This window comes from Molossus molossus, unplaced genomic scaffold, assembly GCF_014108415.1.
Source record: "Molossus molossus isolate mMolMol1 unplaced genomic scaffold, mMolMol1.p scaffold_m16_p_21, whole genome shotgun sequence".
NCBI lineage: Eukaryota > Metazoa > Chordata > Mammalia > Chiroptera > Molossidae > Molossus > Molossus molossus.
Window position 1 is genome coordinate 47278607 of NW_023425357.1, and position 20277 is coordinate 47298883.

Here is a 20277-nt window from a genome sequence, read left to right on the forward strand (position 1 = left end):
AACCACGGACTTCAGCAGAGCAGGAAAGGTACCTGAGAGTGTATATTTATAGAAAGATACATGGACACGGACAGGTGGCATCTAGCGATAGATACAGAAAGCCGTCAGAGAACCACGTCGGCACGTATGTACTTTTGCTAAGGGCAGAACCCAAGGTCTCCACATCTTCCGTCACAACCAACACCCCACCACTGTCCAGCCTCGGAAAACCCGCTTGTTTATGGGGCTGGTTCCCTCTCTGGAGGTTTCCCAAACGAGAAGTCTGGTTTGGGGGGCAGTCTTTGCATGTGTGTGTGTATCTTTCTACAGAGGCGGGGAGAAGGGGGGAGGAGGCGTGTGTTTTCATGTTTGCACGGCAGAAGACCGGCTCACGTGGGGCGGGCGCGACCCCGCCGGGAAGGTGTGGAACCGCGGGAGGGACAGCTCAGGCCTAGGCGGGGACGTGGGCACAGCGGCCAGGCGAGTGGCGCATCCGCAGTCCCCTAACCCCTGTAGCACGGTGGGACCAGTTACGGGCAAAACAAAGTCAGAATAATACTAAGAGGTAGCAGCTGTTTATCTTCTCGGATATTGTGAGGGTCTCTGGAAGCCGGGCCAGAAAAGGATGTTCTCCTGGAAGAGGTGGGGTGCAGCAGAGTTCTGGCAGAGGGGCTCCGGGGGCGGGGGGCGGGGCCTGCGCGGAAACCACAGCTGGGAACCCAAGGGAGCCTCTGCCATTGACAGGCCACTTCCAAACCCAGAGTCGCTTCTTGGGGAAGTGATGCAGTCCCCACACACATAAATAAAGTTCAGTTCTGTGTTCCCATACATCTTCTACATGGAGGCTAGCTGAATATTAGTGGAGTAACAATAATTATTAATAACAATAATCGTCATAATAACAATAATTAATAGAATAATAATGCCTTGGGGACGCGGGGAAGGGGTCCTTCATATGGTGGGCGGGCTCCGGGGGGCCTATGTCTGGTAGAAGTGGTGGTAATGGTGGTGGTGCTCGTGGTGGTGGTGGTGCTCGTGTCTCTGGACCGCCTGGCCGGCCTGGCTGTCGTACACCACCACGGCGGGCAGCTCCCTCACGTGGTCCCGCCCCACGACGGTGCTGCCCACGGCCAGCGGCGCCTGCAGGCCCCGGCACCCCTGCTGGCTCTCCTTGGCTCGGTGCTTGTGCCTCTTGTGCCCGAGGGGCGCCAGGGTGGGGAGGAGGGCCGGGCTGGCGGCCAGGTGGGCGGACGGGGCCGCCGCCGGGATGGCGGGTCCCAGAGGGGGTTTGCTTCTTGCCCCTCTGGCCACGTGGCCCACACCCACGCTCTTGCCCTGGGCCTTGGGGGACCTCACAAAGTGCTTGCTCCCATCCTGGGTGCCCCGAAGCCGCTGCTGGACCTCCGAGACCTTGGCGAGCGGGGTGTCGAGGCAGTGGAAGGAGCCTGGGTCCGCGCCTTGGAGCTTCCGGTGTGGGACATGGATGGTTTCGGGCTCATGGGAGCGAGACCGGGTGGGGTTGGAGGTTCGGGGGGGCAGTTCTGACTTCTGGGCCACTGACAGGGAGCCTAGGAAACAATGCAACAGATATTTAATGAGCACCTGCTCCGTGCGCCCACCCCTAGTTCACCAAGACTGCTCCTTTGAGTGTCTCGTCTCCCCCACCCTGCCCCCGCCCGCCCTTGGAGGAAACCACGCTGGAGTGGAACTTTGCCATCTGCTAAGTGGGAAGAACTATTTCTTTGTTAGGTCTTTAAAAATAATTCTCCTCCCTAGAGAGAGATGCGAAGGAGAGAGAGACAGCCTGGTGACTGTCTGAGGTCATGGGGGCACGAGAAGACCCACAGGCATGCTGCTGAACTTCCAGGGTAACCCGCAGAGAAGTACACACGGGGCGGGGGGGAGCTGGGGTGCAATTCCGCGAGCTCCGTTTTCATCTCTCTTAGCGAGGGCTGGACACCAGAGCTGGGAACAGAGCACGTCCGGCTCACTGCAGTGCGGGTCCTCACTGGGGGAACAGCCCCCCGGCGCAGGGGAGGGTGGGCAGGCTTCGCGTGGGACATCCTGTTATATGCCGCACATATTCCTTGATTTGGTTCACTTTGTGCATAGGTTACTTTGATTTTTTAAATGTTTTTAATGTCATCGCCTCCAATAACCTATTTAACCTGTCCCATCCAAGCTATGCCTTCACCCACCCTGGGGGACCCACCTGGGGCCCGGCCACGCCCTCCCCTCACCCCGCCTTACCAGGCCCAAACTGGGACGTGTAGTTCTCTATCCCGGCGAGATCTAAGTAGTGGTTTCTCCTCTCGATGTTCTCATCCACGCAATGGTGGTAGCAGCCAGGCTGCTCCAGTCGGCTGTCACCCTGGAACCTATCACAGGAAGGCAATGAGTGGGTGGGCACTGGCCCCCCCGGGAGGGGCAGCCCCACAGCCTACTGGGAAGCCACGGGGCGAATCCTTCTGGACCCTCTGCCGATGTCCTTCCCCCGTGGGGAGGTGTGAGGGAGGCAGTGGTCATCTTACACGCTGTGTCTCCTTCCATTTCTTCCTACCAGTGGAGACGGACCCTGCCTGGGCCTTCTGGGAGGCCTAGAGGGGGACTTGGCTCTGAACAGGCCCAAAGCAAGGGACAGGGGTTACTGGCCAAAACTTAAGAATGCCCCAAAGCCAGGCTGGAACCACGTGTGCCTGCCGCAGACAGACAGCCTAACTCCGCCTGGTTCCCAGGGCATGTGGGCAGGAAGCCCCCAAACCCCCGAAGAGCACAGATGGGAGCCTCCTCCTCAGAACCCCTCAGACGCAGGCACAGAGCTGGTGCTTCAGTGCCCGGTGCCCTCTGCCCGTGCCAGCCCTACCTGAGTGGGGCTCGCTGCTTCTTCTCCCAGCTTCGAAGCTCCTCAGCGGGCTTGGTCTCAGCTCTGGGCCTGGTGCTCTGCAGGTCTGAGCCCCGCCCCAGAAACAGCCCAGTGAGCAGCTCCACCTTGTGCCCGCCTCCGGGGCCTGCCCAGGTTTTCCAAGCTGCCTGGCGCCCAGCCCTGGAGAGCTGGCCTTCGCAGCTGCCCGGTGGCTCTGTGGCAGGTTCTCAGAACCAGGGCTGAGACCTTCCTGCTCACCCCCTCACCACTGGGCTTCCAGGCCCAGCCCACCCGCCCGTCACAGCACAGGCCTCTGCCAGAGCTGCCTGCCACACACACGCCCACCGCGGCCTTCCCTCTGCAGTCCCGTCCCTACCCACACCCCAGTCCTTCAGGGCCCCGCTCCCATCCCACATGTCCACAGAGAAGCTCCCAGCGAGGCGCCAGGGACCCAGCTCTCACCAGGGTGATGGAGAAGGATGCTCCTCTTGCCCTGGCTCCCGTCGGGGGCCACAGTGAGCTTCACCCGCAGCGTCTTGCTGGACGTCGGGGAGTGGTTGACGGAGGAGTCGACCACCTCGTAGATGGCGTGCAGCAGGCTGGTGATGTCCTGGGGGTGGGAGGGAAGCAGAGACCACGCGCAGCTCCAGCCACAGCACATCCGAAACGGGACCCAGAGGGCCTGCTGAAACCTGAAACACCGAACCCCTCTGGGTCCCCAGAGCCAAACCTCAGGCAGAAATATGGATATGGAGGTTCACTTGGGAGGGATCCTGGGAGCAGGAAGCAGGGAGAGACCACAGAAAACCTGAATGAGCAGGTCACAGCCACAGGTAACCAGGCTCAATCACACTGGGGTCCTAAGGAGCAGGGTGGGGGTGGGGTGGAGGGGACTGTGTGGAACCCGCCTCGGAAAAGTCTCTCCGGGGGGTTAAGAGCTGCCCTGGGTGCCTCATGCCCTGGACTCCTGGGCTGTCCAGTGAAGGCCAGCCACCTTCCAGCCACCAGAGAGAGCTCTCAGGGTGGACACTGTCTGTCCACAGCCTATAGCAGGGAAACTTAGAGGTGGGCCAGGGAGTCCTGGGGGGACATCCACAGCGCCTCTGGGTCTGATGAGCACCTCCTGAAGGAAAAACGAAAAAGCAGATGTGTCCCTCGAGATCAACTCTTCTGTGAGGACCTGACCAAATCTCCTCTCTCTGGGCCACGGTCAGCCCCTCAACCGGGCAGTGGTCTCCAATCCCTGTTTCAGGAGCATCTTGAACTTCTGACTGGGGTTGGGGGCTGGGCCAGGTCCCCCTCACTAGGTCTCCCTTTGCTCTAGGCATATGGAAGGTCATTGTTCCTGCCTGATGTGATGCTGGAGACCTCTGGAAAGGGTATTTGCTCTCTTCAGGTCACGGACACAGATGGTCAACCATCCGCCCAGGGACCCTTCCTGAACACAGACAGACTCAGCCCTCCCTTCACCCCCCACCCACAAGTGCTTCAGGCAGAGGTGACACCAACCGCTGCCATGGCAGGCAGGTGTGTGCACTGGCCTCGCCCACAGGAGGTGGCCGCCCAAGGACAGTGCAGGCCGAGGGGCATCTCGGAGAAGCCAGATCCAGTCTCCTGTTAAATCTCCAGAACCTCTGAGAGTGGCAACTAATTGATTTTGTTTTCAGTTCCTCATCCCCGTTCCCACCACCCCCTGGCAATCTCCATTCTACTTGGTCTCTGTGGCCTTCCTGCCCCTCATCTAGGTGGGTCATGCAGTATCTGTCCTTTAGCCGACTGGCTTCTGTCACTCAGCACCATGTCCTCAAGGGTCATCACGCTGTAGCAGGTGTCAGAGTCTCCTTCCTTCTTTAGGCTGAATCATATTCCATTGTGTGTAGAGACCACGTTTGGTGTATGCATGCGTCTGCTGCGGACACTTGGGTTGCTTCCACTTGGGGGCTATTGTGAATAATGCTGCTATGAACGTGGATGTATATGTATCTCTTCAGGACCCTTTGTTTAAATTTGGGGGGATATACTGGGAAGCGGAATTGCTGGGTCATGTGGAGTTTCTACGTGTGATGTGTGAGGCCCTGCTGCACATTTGACATCACCAGCAACAGCAGGCGGGGCTCCGGGCCCACCGCTTCCTCAGCGACACGCACGTGCTGTCTGTCCTTCCCACGGCCATCCTGATGGCGCCGGCGGGACTCGGAGGTGCTGACTTACGTTCCTCCAACGAGCAGTGATGCTGCGCACCTGCTCGTGTGCTGACTGCTGATTGGCCGTATGTACAGTCTTTGGGGAAATGCCTATTCAAGTCCCTTGCTCATTTTTTGATCAAATCATTTCTTTTTTTTTGTTAAATTTTCGTTTTCTATACACAGTATTCTGGATATTCCCTTATGAGATGATAATTTGAAAACATGTTTTCCCTTTCCACAGACTGCCTTCCACTCTGTTGACCACGTGCTTTGACGCACCCAGTTTTACGTTTTCACGTCGTCCCATTTACCTCCTTTTACTTTTGTTGCCTGTGCTAATTTAATCTTTACCAAAACCCTCGGGGGGCTGGGCCAGAACACCTGGGGCTAGACTGGGGTTGTGGGGCTGCCAGTCTGAGACCCACGGTCTGGCCTCTGATTCACTGACTCACTCTTCTGGGGATGCCTCGGGGCTCTGCACCTGCCTGCTGCCCCCCAGGGGAGCCCCGATGTTCCTCTCTGTCCTCTCCCCACTGCCAGGCAGCTCTAGGGCATCCCTCCGGCTCCCCCCGAACTCCCAGGAGCCTGTTTCCACCACACTCACCCTGCACCGCTCCTGGTCCGGTTCCCCTTTGGGACAGGACCGACTTCAGCAGAAGGGGAGGGAAGCAGTAAGCAGGCACAGGACCAATGCCCCTGTGCCCAAGGGCACGGCCAGTGGCCAGAGGCCAGGCAAGCGCACTCACCTCGCGGGTGACCTTCCCATTGTTGTCAAAGTCATACAGGGTGAAGGTCCATTCCTGCCGGCTGTCCTCCTCCACGGACACGTCACACTGTAGCTCCTGGACACAGACAGACAACACATGGGTACGGCTGGTCACCCGTGGCTAGAGCACCTGGAGGCCAGGTCCTGGGGCTGCCACTCCCCACTGCAGAGTAGTGACCAAGACGTGACTGGCTAGGGAGAGCGGCCAGGCCTGGCAGGGAAGGTTGGCCTGAGGAGAGATACCTGCTGGGGTAGCAGCAGTCTGAGTCCTCACAGGCAAAGGAAACACTGTGGAGGAGTCTGAGAGAGGGTTTTGTGACTTCAGAAAGACTGAACTTGGACCAAGGACTAAAAGCCACCCTGCCCACATGCCTACACACACACACACACGCACACACATGCACACATGCATGATACATACATGCACGCACACAATACGTGTGCCTGCATGCATATATACCTGTGTATGCACACACGTCCACACACTCATGTATGTACTCACACATGCATGCCTACGCGCACACATGCACGCACACATGTACTCACGCATGCACACACACACAGGGCACAGTAACTTGGGAAGCTGTGTTGCGACTCCCAGGATGGCCAACTGACCCGGAAGATAGGAGATGGTGGACACAAAGAACTAAAGTTCCCACCAACCTCGGTGCCAATCCATGTGTGCCCTCCACAGCTGCATGTCTGCCACCCCCGGCATGTCTTTTCTGTTTCAGTTTCCCCTTATGTAAATTATGAAAAATGACAGTATCGCCCTCAGAAAATTGGGAGCATTAACTAGCCTGCCCATTGACCCCTCGACCCGCTCAGTGTCCATCCGTAGCTGTGAGGGGACCGTCCCACCTCCCACCTCAAGCCCTGGCTCTATGTTGAGGACAGAGCTGAAAGGGGAGCCAGGCAGGCATGCCCAGGTGCGAGGCGGGCCGTGGATAGTGCCCCCGCCGCACACCCCTCCAGGGAACACATCTGAGTGCAGTCTGTAAGGCTCTGGCCCGGGGGCACTGAGCCCCAGCTGCCCTGGCTGACCCACCCATTAACCTTTGTTGGCCTCCTTCCTTTCCAGCTCCCTGGGATCCCCACCATGCCCTTGTCTCGGGGTCTGCTTTGGGGGAGCTGGTATAGAGAAAAACCCAATTAATAAATAGTAGCAGCTGCTATCATCTTTGCAATGATTCGTCATCATGTAACAATGACTTCATATTCTCACTCCCACAACCTAAACACAGGGTGTCTACCCACGGGTCTCTGGGCTGGGAAGTGGCAAGCCCTGTCACTACTGGGGCGTACGCAGGGGCCGGCTGAGTGCCAGAGCGCTAGGCAGGGGGGCCGTCTCGAGAAAGAAAGTCCACAAACGGCTTCAAGATCCACGAGAGTCTATGAAAACAAGCAAAGATGCTCCCGCACCATCCTGTTCCATGTCTGGCCCAGGCTGGCCCAGCATGAGAACAGGCTCAGCGCCACCCCCACCCCCCGAGGCATGGTACCTTGCTTCAGAATGCTGGCAAAAGTGTGACCCGGCACGGTCCCTGCCCCAGCCTCTGCAGCTCAAAGCCAGTTCCCTCCAGCAGTTTTGGGCAGCCCGTGCCGAGTTCAAAGTTGGCTCAGTTGTGACATGTCCATCTGATACCTGCCAAGTGCCAGCTCTGCTCCCTGAGGAACCACTGCAGGCGGCACAGCACTCACTCTGCACACATGCCCCACACACATACACACATGCAGGCACACACCCATGCTCTTACACATATGCGCACCTACACATATGCACGCTCACACACATCCATGTATGCACACAGTGCACTCACACCTGCATGGATGCACACATATGCACTCACGTGCACGCACATGCATGTATGTACACACAAGCACTCACACATACATACACCCATGCACTCATGCATGCACACAAAGTATTTATCTGATTCCCTCTCCCTGCCCCCGCCCCCCACTTAGCTCCAAAGAAAGCTCGGGTTGAGCAACTTGGGTTGAGTAACTACCCCACCCCCACCTGGACTTCTCAAGTGAGTCCTCCTCATGGGCCACAAACAGTCCCAGGCGGTCAGCGGCCCCTTCCCAGAAACACACTCGGGCTTGCAAGGGAGCAAGACGCCCAGGTCTGGACCTTCTCTCTGCTGTGCACGCAGGTGAGCGGCCTCACATCTGGCCAGGCTTCAGCTTCCTCCTCAAAAAGCAGCCCCGAGAAGAGAAAAGCCTTCCTCCGGGCCCAGTGCCAGGGAAGGAAACTCACTTCAAATTTCAGCTGCTTCTTGGAGCCCGGGCAAGATTCGCTCGACTTCTCCATCTTCTTCTCATCTCCGCTGGCCGGCCCGTCGGTCTTCTCGGGGGGCAGGGCCACTGTAGGGGAGGCCAGTGAGGCTGCGTGAGGAGTGGACCGAGCCCCACCATGTGAGCGAGCTGGGGGCCGCCGCGCTCACTGTGGCTTCGAGCCCGGGCCCCTTCCTGCTCCTGCCCAGTGCCGGAGTCAAAATCACTTTGCCCTCGGAGGCTGTCTGGGCTGCTCCAGGGGGGACCCTCCCAGGACACATCCTCGCCAGCCCCCAGGTTACCCCAGTGGGCCTCTCGGGCCTCTGCTCTGTTCTCTGCCTCAACTTGAGCCCACATGAGCAGACTGGCCGCCCAGAGCAGGGCAGGCCAGGCCAGGGGGGCACAGGGATGGTCTTGGAGCCCATGACCGCGGCCAGTCTCACACCTTCCACGCTGACATCTGGCCTCCTCGAAGATGCCACCTCCTGGCCCAGCACACAGGCCCCCTGGCAGGTGGTCGGGAGGAGGGGCAGGACGCGGTTCTACGGGGCTGGTGACGGGCACGTGCACACCTAAGCACACACGTGAACACACATGCACACGTGTACACCGTATTATCAGAAGCAAGCCTCTCATTTGGCCTTGGTGCTCGGAGACCCTCCCCTCTGCCAAAGGTCACAGTCCTTCGTGTGTCCTTCCAGGGGAGGCTGGGCATGGAGACCTTGACCTATGAACCCCGTTTTCCCATGAACACCCCCGAGGGTGCCAGGAGGACAGCCAGCGTCCTGACCTGGGGCCCCCTCGGGGTTCGATCAGGTCTACAGTCTGTTCTGCCCACTTTGTCTGCCGGAAGACGGGGTGCAGGTCTGCCCGGCAACGCGCTTCTCTAGACCGTGCCCACGGTTCTCGTCTCGTCAGCTTCGCCAGCCGCCCTGGCGGTGGTCCGCGTCCTGTTCGCCTCCCCCGCCAGGCCTGCACTGACTCCTGTCCGCTGACCACTCAGTCCCCACGGCCACCCTGGGGCAGGTGATCCTGTTCGCCTCCCCCGCCAGGCCTGCACTGACTCCTGTCCGCTGACCACTCAGTCCCCACGGCCACCCTGGGGCAGGTGATCCTGTTCGCCTCCCCCGCCAGGCCTGCACTGACTCCTGTCCGCTGACCACTCAGTCCCCACGGCCACCCTGGGGCAGATGATCCCTCAGCTCCAGATGGAACGGAGGCTCGGAGAGGCTTAGTGCTTTGCAAGCACACGACGGGGCTGGGACTTGAACCCAAGCAGCCTGGCTCATGCTAGATGGCCCTCCTGCTGGTCCTGGCTCGGTCCAGCCTGGGGCCCCTCAGCCAGCCTGGGCACAGGTAACTCGGCTTCGGCTCTGAGCCTCCGGACAGGAAATGTGGCCCAGGGTGGGTCGTGTGACTACTGCAGACGGCTGTTTCCCCGACGGTAAATGCAATGACAGCGGGCCCCTCCCAGAGGGTCCTTGTATGGATTCAACAAGCTATGACAGAGCCCAGGGCCCGGGGCCCAGCACACAGGGTCCTGGCCGTTAGTCAGAAGTGATGTCCCCTCCCCACGTAATCTGGGGAACAGTATAGTTGGTAGTTAAGTTTTGCTTCAACTACACAAGGACACAAAAACATCGTTTCAAAGACAGGCAGCGCAGGGGAGCAGGACAGGGAAGGGGGGCTGAAGATACGGGTGCTCCCGCTCACCTGTCCAGGCAGGCGGGGATGGTCAGGCCATGGCAGCGACTGATGCGACCCGCCTCGGCTACCGCCACCTCCAACCCTGGCTCTCTGCACAGCCGGGAGGATGCAGGCAGCGCCCAGCCCAGTGTCCCCACAGCAAGGCAGCAGCTCTCCCGAGCTGTCAGGGGCTCCGGCTGGGGACCGCAGGGCGCGCGCACTGGGCGTCCTCACTGTTGGAGTCTTCGGAGAAGGTCACTGATGCTGACCCTTCTGGGATGGTGGAGCCAACCAAGCCCTTTCCTCCCTGCTCCTCAATGGCCAGGAGGTGTCCCCCTCCAGTGTCATGGTGAGCCCGGGAGTCAGGTGGGCGATTAGCCATGACCCAAGGACAGCCACGCATACAGTCTGGGCCACCCGGATCCCTCCAGCCCAGATCCACTGGTGTCCTGCTGGCCAGAGCTGCCACCACCATGGGTCACAGCCCCTCCTCCCAGGCCACAGAGCAGCAGGCCCCTGGGTCGCCCCCACTGAAGAGAGGAGGTTCAGAGGCTCGTCTGAGGAAGGCAGGGAGCACCCGGCCCCACCGCCGCTCGGACCTCGGCAGGGCCCGGCATTCCCAGCGGTGCGGTAGGCTCGGCAGGAGTATCCAGACTGAGGACACACTGCCACATCCTGACCGCCCCTGCCCGTGCAGCCCGGGCCAGGCACCTGCCTTCTCTGGGTCCGTCTCCTCTCTGTAACACGGGGGGAAGTGGCCCCCCTCCAGGGCTCCTGGGAGGAAGCAGCGAGAAAAGCCGGCCGAGCCCAGGGGCCTGCGTGCAGCGAGCGCCCGGTCAGTGCTGGCTTTGCAGAGTAGCTGAGCATGGTCCCAGATGACAGCCCAGATCCAAGCGGTCCCCACCCCGACACCGCCCACTGGAGACACCACAGTGCTATCACGACCTGCAACATCCCTATTCACCCACCACCACCCAGAGGGCGGGGCTGCAGCGCAGAAAAAGAAAAGGAAGAAAGGAAAACAAAGGCCAGCTCCGGCTTCAAAGCTGCTGCCTCCCTCCACAGAGGTCCTGGCTAGAGATGTAAGCCGGCCAGGCTTATCGAGACCAAACTTCAAGTTCAAAGGGAAGTTATCAGGAAACCACCTTCAGGTTCAATGTTGCCTTTCAAGTTCCACTTGATAAAACCCAAAGAAAAGAAACCTCTGTCCCTGCTCTCTCCTTCTCTGCAGCCCCCTCCTCCCCATTGAACAGAAACAGCCGGTCCTCTGTCAGGTCCTCCCCTGTCTCTCTTCCTTTCTCCTCTCCCAGGGAGGGGGGAGACATCCCTCCCACCCCTCGCCCTCTTCATATGTCTTCTCTGATGAGCAGGGTGGCCTGGATTGTCCTCCCTGCACCAGCAGGTCCCTTTGGGCCCTGGGGGCCAGGAACAAGGACAGGCAGCACCCCCTTGCTGCACCAAAGATAGTCTCTCCCTCTCACTGTCTCCCACCCAATGGCCAGAAGAGGTGTCAGAGAACCAAGCAGAAAGCTTCACAGACCCCAATGCAAAGATCAGGGGCCAGGACTCAGAGTTCATGCTTCTACATCCACATGGATCCTCTGGAACCAAATGACACCAAACCAGCACCCACACCCAGCCACCCCTGTGCAGAACAAATAGCCATCCATCCATCCATTTATCCTTCCACCATCTATCCATCCTTCCACAATCCATCTATCCATTCTTCCACCATCCACCCATCCACCATCCATCCTTCCATCCACCAACTATCCATTCTTCCATCCATCATCCATTCTTCCACCATCCATCCTTCCATCCATCGTCCATCCTTCCACCATCCATCCTTCCATCCACCAACTATTCATCCTTTCATCCATCTTCCATCCTTCCACCATCCATCCATCCATCATCCATCCTTCTATCCACCATTAATCCATCACCCATCCTTCCACTATCCACCCATCCATCCTTCCTTCCACCATTCACCTATCCATCATCCATCCTTCCACTACCCATCCATCATCCATCTATCCTTCCACCATCCATCCATCCATCATCCATCCTTCCATTACCCATCCATTATCCATCTATCCTTCCACCATCCATCCATCCATCCATCCATCCATCATCCATCTATCCTTCCACCATCCACCCACCCACCATCCATCCTTCCATCCACCATCTATTCATCCTTTCATCCATCATCCATCCTTCCACCATCCATCCATCCATCCTTCCACCATCCATCCATCCATCCATCATCCATCCTTCTATCCACCATTAATCCATCATCCATCCTTCCTTCCACCATCCATCATCCATCCTTCCACTACCCATCCATCCACCCATCCATCATCCGTCCTTCCACTACCCATCCATCCACCCATCCATCATCCATCTTTCCTTCCACCATCCATCCATCCATTTGGGGGCTCCAGGGCAGGCCAGAGAAGGGAGAATGGTGCTCACCACAGGCTGCCAGGGTCCAACCTCAGCGAAGAGGACGATACCGTGATCGAGGTGGGCTCTGCACCAGTCCCAAGTCCATTCTCTGTGCCTTACTCCTGCTCAGCCCAGGGACTTGTTTTCCCAGAGATGATCTTTTGGGGGCATAACTGCAGGGGCACTCTGATCACTCGTCAATGGGAAATCACAGCAACAACGGGAGACAGGGCTCACTTGAAAGAGGAAAGGAAAGCAGGAGAAAAAGGAAGGGAAGGGACAGTAGGAGAAAAGCAAAGCCCGTCGCTTGCCTCTGGAGTCCCCATGGGTGACCTAGAGCAGGACTGGCAAATCACACCCCGGCCAGCCAGAGCCAGCCCACCGCCGGCCTTTGTAAATAAAGTTTTATCGGGACAAAGTCACGCTGACACACATGGTACATGGCTGCTTCACTCTACAATGGCAGACTTGATGGTCCCAGCACAGATCACATGGTCCACGAGCCCACACTACGCACTCTCCTGGCCCTTCACAGAAAAGTGTGTGAACGCTTTAGGTCAACGCAGCCTTCGTTCCCACCGGGCACCCTGATTTGCAGGGCGCAGGCTGGATTTCACCTGCTGTTCACCTGCTTGACCGGGAACCTCCCGCATACACAACCTGCCCAGCCATACGCCTTAGCCACGGCAGACAGGAAATGTCAACTCTGCTTTCCTCAAACCAGCTCCCAGAGCAGAGTCTGGGCGGTGGGGGAGCGCCTGCTCTCTGGAGACGGCCCCCGTCCCTCCTCACCCCGGCATGTTCACCAGATGATGCTTTCCCCACATTAGCTCCAGCCTGGCATCGCTCCACCCCCAGCAACTGCAGATTAAGTGCATCACTTGACCATCTTCCCGGCTCCCTTTGATGTCCCCTTCTCAGGCTCCAAAACACCTTCTGGAGGGAGATCAGACAGCATTAAACAGAATTACTAATTAATTAAGCAAAGTTAAATTTTAAACACTGTTTGTTGTGTTAGCCAAAAGCCTGAACAGAACAGACTTTTTTCCTCCACTGAGATCAAAGACAGTCTCTTCCCTCTCCCCTCCCCCAGTTTAAAAAAAGGAGGGGGCGGGGGGAAGAGAGAGAAAGGAGAGAAGCTTGAGGAACACTGGGGACAGAGAGGAAATACCTGATGGTGGCAACTTTGACCCTGGTCTCGACTCCCGTCCGCCCACCCCCACCACGGGCCCCGTGGGAAGAGGCACCCCAGGCTGGGGGATAGTCACAGTCACCTTCCCGGGGCTGTTTACCCTGGCAAACAGCAGTGACCTGGGAGCAGGGAGGCACAGCTGACCCAGCACGAGCCGCTGACAGCCGGCGCCACCCAAACAGCCTGAGAAGAAGGACTGGGAAATAAACCCATCTGCCCGCCCACACCCCGCCCTCCTGAGCAGGACGGGCCCCTCAGGGCTCCCCCCCACGCCCCCCGGGGGCTGGGGACAGAGTCATTTGGGGTTGTTGGGGACGGGCTGTGAGAAGCGGACCGGGCACCGTCCAGCTCTAGGAGGCGCTGTGCCGTGCTGGGGAGTAGACAGCTGTGGATTGCGAATGGCATTTTTTGGACAGATGGTGAAAGGTGTCTTGGGGAGGAGCCCCTTTTTCTAATTTGCACAGAAGTATTTGCTGCTAGCAACGTGCTGTCTAAACTCATTCCATCCAGCACTTCGTTCCACGTGGTCCCGCCTGGACCTCCGGTGGCCTCCCCGGGCTGCCGCAGCCACACAGCACAGCACAGGTCTCTCGGGGCTGGGCCGCAGCGGCAGGCCGCCCACCGTCCTGTGCAGCTTGCACAGCCCCAGGCAGCCACCAGGAAGGCCACATAACAGGCACACCACACATGCCGGTCGGCTGAGCCCGGGACTGGCGTGGGCAGGGTGGTTGCAAAGGGGTAGATTAGTCCTGAATCCTGTACTTAGGCTAAAATCCAAACCCAGAATGGTACCAGCAAAGGCCCGCTTACTTTAGAACAATCCAGAAAGGCCTGGCTAACGTTAAACTTTGGAAGAGGAGACAAATGGGAAGCACGGTTAAGAATAAATCTGCCCCACCAAAGACCAGAAATGCCTGTGACACTCAAAGGCAGGGCAGACACCTCTCAGCCCAGTTACCTGCACATGCTCAGCTAACACAGTGCAGGATTTAACACAGGCCAGGGCTCCTCGCTGGGGACTGGACACTTGCCCGAACACATCCACTGTCCTTCTCAATGGTCCACGTACAGATTATCTGCCGCAAATATCTTCGCGTCAGGGTGGCTTGCCTGGATGCTTCTGACCCCCAGCCCCCCAACAGCAGCTGTCAGAGGGAAGGCAGATGGATTTTAATATTAGCCTGTGCCAAATATAATTAGCGGGTTAATCTGCCGCGCGTAAGAAGAGAAAGATACCGTGTGTGCATTCCAGGCCTAACGGTTTCTTGCATTAGATGCAGGAGGCTCTCCTCGGGGCGCGAGGGTCACAGACCCAGAAATTCGCACGTCAGCGGCCTGTACTGGGGACACCAGTGAAGTGCATGGGACACACATGATTTCATTAACTCCCCCTAATAACTCCACACAGGGTGTGTCCTGTGTGCACTGGACAAAGGAGGAGAAGCTTAAAGGACAAACGGGATCGAGCCGCGTCCCTCTGACAGGCTCCGCCTGCTGCCCGCAGCCCCGTCCCTCCCCAGAACGGCTTTCTTCTTTGACCCCGCCGTGCCCTCGCGTGGGGTCCCTGCCTCTCCAGCTCCTGCTCATCCCCCAGGTCTTGGGCTGAAGCCTCCCCACCTCTGAGAGTGTGCTGCTCCCCCGGGCCCAGGTGGGCTCCCGCTCCGGGAGTCTGTATCACCCCGTCACGGCCATTACCGGGTAACGGACCTCCTCCCGCGGCCTGCTACCCAGCGCGCAGCCTGCCGTCCGCAGGGCTCGTCTCGCCATCACAGTGAAACGAGAGCAGCAGGACTAGGATTTGAGCCCAGAAAGTGTAGAAACACAAGAACTAAAATCCTGCTCTCCCGACTCCCCGGCCACTGGTGTCCCCACCCTGTCACACCACAGTGGTCGACACCTGCTCCTGCTTGTCCTGCAACCTGGTCCCCTTCTGACCACAGCACTGGGCTTCCTCCAGAGGCCCCCTTGCCCCCATCAAACCCACGTGGTTTACGGGGCTTCGGGGGTAGCTCAGGACCCAGAGCTGACCCTGATGGCCACCGTGGCTGCTCCTGGGTCGGCGGCCAAGGAGAGGTCCCGCCGGCGTGAGTGAGCCGGGCGTCCGGACCCCTCACCTGCACGGGCCCTTTCCACCCGAACCCGCAGGGTGCTCACACGGCTGTTTTTAGGCATTTTAGCCTCGGTTAAGCCTGCTGTCTCTCTCCATTCTGCCCCCCCGCCCGGGCATGTGGTGACGGAGTGGCATCTCTGGAATCCCGCGAAGGGGAGGGTGAGCTGAGGATGTATTTATTTAGAGTTAGCGGGATATGTATATGGTTCATAGTTAGAAAAGAATCCTGTCTTTTTCTTTTTTTTTTTATCCTCACCCGAGGACATTTTTGCATTTATCTTCAGATAGAGCAGGAGGGAGACAGGGAAGAAAAGAGAGAGAGAGACACACTGACTGGCTGCCACCCACACGACCCCAGCTGGGGCGGGAGACAAACTGCAACCAAGGTACATGCCCTTAGCGGGAACCGAACCCGGGACTCTGGTCTGCGGGCCGGCGCTCTAACCCCTGAGCCAAACCAACCAGGGCTGTGTTCTTTTTCTTAAAGAAGGCTCCCCAGAATTGAATGGGCTTTGGGTCCCACAGAACCTAGGTCCAGCTTGGCCAGTGAAGTGGGAATCAAACCTCAGCAAGAAGTATGGAGACTTGGAGCTCTCCCTGTCGTAGCTGAGCTCCTAGCACATGGGTCTAGATCGTCACCCTGGCCACCTTCGAGGGAGAAGCTAACAGAGGGCAGAGGGCAGAGGGCAGGGGGCAGAGGCAGTGAGGGTGGTGTGTGGATGGCATGGTTTGCATCCCTGCATCCACCAGCCCTCTTTAGGCAAGTCCTACCTAGGATTTGTCAACTGCATGAGCCAGAGCTTAGGTGAATTTGGGTCAAGTATCCAAAGGAACCAAAGAATCCTGAATTAACAATCTAACACTTAGAGCCCCCACTTTTCAGGACAAACCACCTCCCCGGAACAGTCTCTTAGAACGCAGGGCTCGCTCCGGCGGCTCCGGCCGCTCCCTCCCGGGCACGGCCACCCTTCTGGAGACCAGCGATGCCACCCGGGCTCCACCGCCCTGCCTCCCCAGGCTGCAGTGTACTGCACGTAGATTTTATTTAAGAGCCTGTTTTGACTGAGGGGAAAGAGGAAAGGAAAAAGGGTGGCTGGGGGCCGGGGACCCTTCCCACAACAGCACTGGGCCTTTTCTCTCATCAGAGCGTCAGGCGACGGCCACTCTGCCTGAGCTCCGACGGGACAGGGACGGCGTCTGCTCAGGGAGGGCGGGGAGATGCCAGGGAGGGGCAGGAAAGGGAGAAAAGCCTTCTTTGGGCTAAAAATATCATGTCCCTTCCACTCCCCCCGCTCCCCGCCCAAGTTGAAACATGTGATGAAATTCGACTTTTAAAATCTAACCCCGAGCTGGCTGAGCTGTGAAGGCCTCCCGTGTCCGACAGTCCCAAGTTCCACTGTGCGGGCGGAGGTCTCGCGGAGGGCAGACTGGGGAGGAACTGCTGTCCGGCTGAGCCAGGCTTCGGGACCACAGCGTGGAGGGGCAAGGGGTCGAACCGAGGGAGCCGTGGGGCGGCCACCTGCCCCTCTGCAGGGGTGGGGGCCCTCTGCTCTCCTGGGAACTCCCTTCAGCTCTGATGCCCAGGGGCCACCAGCCAGCCCCTCCGCATGGCCCCGCCTTGCCCGGGGGCGCGTGGAGCCCTCAGTGCTGTATGCCAAGGAGTTCCCCTCTGTGTCTGTCTGTCTGTCTCCCGCTCTCTCTCCTTCTCTGTCTCTCTCTATCTCTGTCTGTCTCTGTCTCTCTCTCTCTCTGTGTCTCTCTCTCTACTGCCCCCCTGATCTCCAGACTCAGTGACCACCTGCCTACTCAGTGTCACTATTTGGATGTCCAACAGGCATCTGGACCTCAACGTGTCCAAAAACAAAAGCCTCAGTTGTCACCTGGGAAACTCCGGAGTGACACCACCACTTTCTTAGCTCCGTAAGCTACCAGTCTAAGGTGTATCCAGCCCCTCCCTCTCCGCCATCCCCCTCCTCACCCCTTCAGTTCCGACCTCTTCTCCCCAGCCCCACCACCTCTGGCCCACATGACTGCTTTCACCCCATTTCCACGGCTCCTTCCTGCGCGTGCCCCATCCTCCCCAGAAGCCGCAGCTACCCTGCTACATGGAAGTCAGGACCGGGCGCTCCCCTGCCTGCGACCTGGCCAGGGGCTCTCGGGCAAAGGCAGCACGAGGCCCAAGCACACAGCCCCCTGCCGACCGCCCGTGGGCCGCCTCCTCTCTGTTCCTCCCTGGACCCCAAGTTCCTTCCACCTTGGGGTTCTGCTCACTCCTTCTGGCTGCTCTCCCTCCGCATGTGCCCACGACTGACACCATCCCAGAATCTGCATCTCATGTCACCTCCTCAGAGAGGCCTCGTCACACTCACCCTCACTGGACCTCACCTCTTCGCAGGGGCCACTCCTGGAAACACGCACGCTCGCTCCCTGGTGGGCTCACTCACCACCTGCCCCGGCACGTGGACACCCTGCACTGACCTGGTTCGTGGCTGAGACCCCAGGCCCGGCAGGGCCCCCATGCACAGCAGGTGCTGTCACTTCTCGCCGGCTGAGGACTTCGAGGCCCAAGTCCTGTTCTCAGTCTGCTGTGTGACCTTGGACAGCTTACGACCCCTCTGGCCTCAGCTTTCCACCTCCCAATGAAGGGGGCCACGGCCCTCTGAGGGCCCCTCAGCTCTGAATGGCTGACATCTCACACCTGGGGCCCGACGGGAATGCTGGGACCAGCTGAGTGACCTGAGGGAGAAGGTCACCTGCTCCAGTGGCTTCCTGGTATTGACTTCCCTCCTCCAGTGAGTCTCCGCTGAGCACATGCGGCATGCCGACCCTAGGCCGCGCACCGGGAGGGACAGATTCAGAGATTCGAGTCGGGTTAGAGGAGTTTGAAACAGGCCTTGTCTGATCTGGTTGGTCTCTCGTCAATAAGATGGACCCTTAAAACGACATGAGCTGTGACACTCACACACGCTGGGCACCTTCTCCGAACAGGGCTGCTCTCTGGGCTCTGGGCTCAGGTGAATGGCCTCCTGCCCTCCCAGGAGCCCTGAGGAAGAAGTGCTGGGATTGCCCCAACAGGGAAACAAGCACAGAGAGGGTGAGTGGCTCACCCGAGGCCACACAGCAAGTCAGGGAAAGCCAGGCAGGAACTGGGTCTGACGGGCAGATTCTCAGGAAGTCAGAATGAGAGGGAGGAAGAAGGCATCTCCTGTGGCCCTGCCGGGGGAGGCAGTGTCCGGGCCCGTGCATATCGGGACAGCCCGGGTCTCAGTCCCGACCACTGTCCTGCCAGGCAGGAACTGGGTCTGACGGGCAGATTCTCAGGAAGTCAGAATGAGAGGGAGGAAGAAGGCATCTCCTGTGGCCCTGCCGGGGGAGGCAGTGTCCGGGCCCGTGCATATCGGGACAGCCCGGGTCTCAGTCCCGTCCACTGTCCTGCCAGGCAGGAACTGCTCTCTGGGCACAGCCACTCTTGGGGCTCGGGAAGCAGAGAGGCCACAGGCCCTGCCAGGCCCAACCCAGGTGAGGGGCAGGAGGAAGCAGCTGGACCCTCAGGGAGAGGAGACAACCAACCCCATGGCATTGAGGGCTCCTTTCTGAGAGGGACCAGCAGCTGGACTGGGTTCTAGGAGTCAGCTTTCTGCAGAAAATGCAGGCAGATTGTACTCTGCTTGCACCCCGTCAAAGAGGTTGGGAGACAAGCCACAACACTCGGGGACGCTGAGGGTCAGCGTGCACAGGCCAAGGGTGAGAGGCAGGGTGAGCCAGGAGGGGGAGGAGAGGTGGGGGGAGCCCGGGGGGAGGAGAGAGGGGGCCCATTTATAGGCCGTTCCCCTGACGGACACAAAGCAGTAGCTGTCATCTGAGCTGGGTCAGGAGGAGACCCTAGACCCACACTTATCTGCCCAGCAGGCCTGGCACCGATTTTCACCTCAGGTCACAAGTCTGCCCCACTGGGGAGGCTGGGAAGTCAGGTGGGCGCCTGGCCTCACACCCCTTGCCGGGTCAGCAGAGGGAGGGTTCCGCTGCCCTCTCCCCACTACGGCCAGGGTCCCGGCCCTGCCACACCCAGCCAGCTCTGAGCTTGGGACTTCTGATGTTGACTTTGTTCTCCGCAGTTCAAAAGGAGCTCGGTGGCCCAGCCCGGCCCCAAGCCCGGCCCTAATCTCCGCGCCGCTTGCTCCCAGCTGGCCAGTTAAGGCGGTTAAGACGCTGGATTAGGGCCGGCTTTACATAGCACCGGGAGCTAAAGCCATCCTCTCCTGGGATGGCTAAAAGACTGCTTTTTATCTTCACGCCTCAGATGGCCTTTTCCCCTCCCTGAGACAGCCCTCCAGCTGCCAAGAGGCGATGAACTTGGCCGACGGGAAGACAAAGAGGAGACTCAGGCTGCGGCCTGCCCTCCCTGGCCCCCTACCCCACGCCTCCAGGCCAGGTGGATGCTTCTCTGGGGCCAGGACCCACAGCACCTGGGCTCACCAGCCTGGCACGGTGTGGCCTGCTGGCCGCAGCCATGTCCCCCACCCCGGGGCGGGCAGCCAGAGAGCCGCAGCCGGTCGTGGCCCGGCCTCCCTCCGGACAGGCAGGCCTGGGCGGCCACTCCGACTGCTTTATTTACTTATTGTTTTCACTGTTTAATTCTGCCGTTCATCTTTCGTGTCACAAGGAATATGTGATTATGTTCTTGTAAAAGTTAAAACATTAATTACAGTTAACACTACATCCTCTCGGACATTCTTTCCTGTTTGGGCCCCCCCCCCCCCCCCCCCCCGG

The 20277-nt window shown here is 59.1% G+C and overlaps 1 protein-coding gene across 1 annotated transcript in view; it reads right to left on the bottom strand.

Annotated features, from left to right (window-relative positions):
• Positions 1–538: 538 nt before the first annotated feature.
• NKD1 (NKD inhibitor of WNT signaling pathway 1) overlaps positions 539–20277 on the bottom strand; it is a 69342-nt gene continuing 49603 nt past the window's right edge. The window contains exons 5-10 of the mRNA XM_036275917.1: positions 8058–8164; positions 5775–5870; positions 3305–3452; positions 2843–2927; positions 2230–2357; positions 539–1547 (exon numbers count right to left, since the gene is read on the bottom strand). Coding sequence (XP_036131810.1) covers positions 958–1547; positions 2230–2357; positions 2843–2927; positions 3305–3452; positions 5775–5870; positions 8058–8164 — 1154 coding nt within the window. The 3' untranslated portion in view covers positions 539–957. The remainder of the gene's footprint in view (positions 1548–2229; positions 2358–2842; positions 2928–3304; positions 3453–5774; positions 5871–8057; positions 8165–20277) is intronic.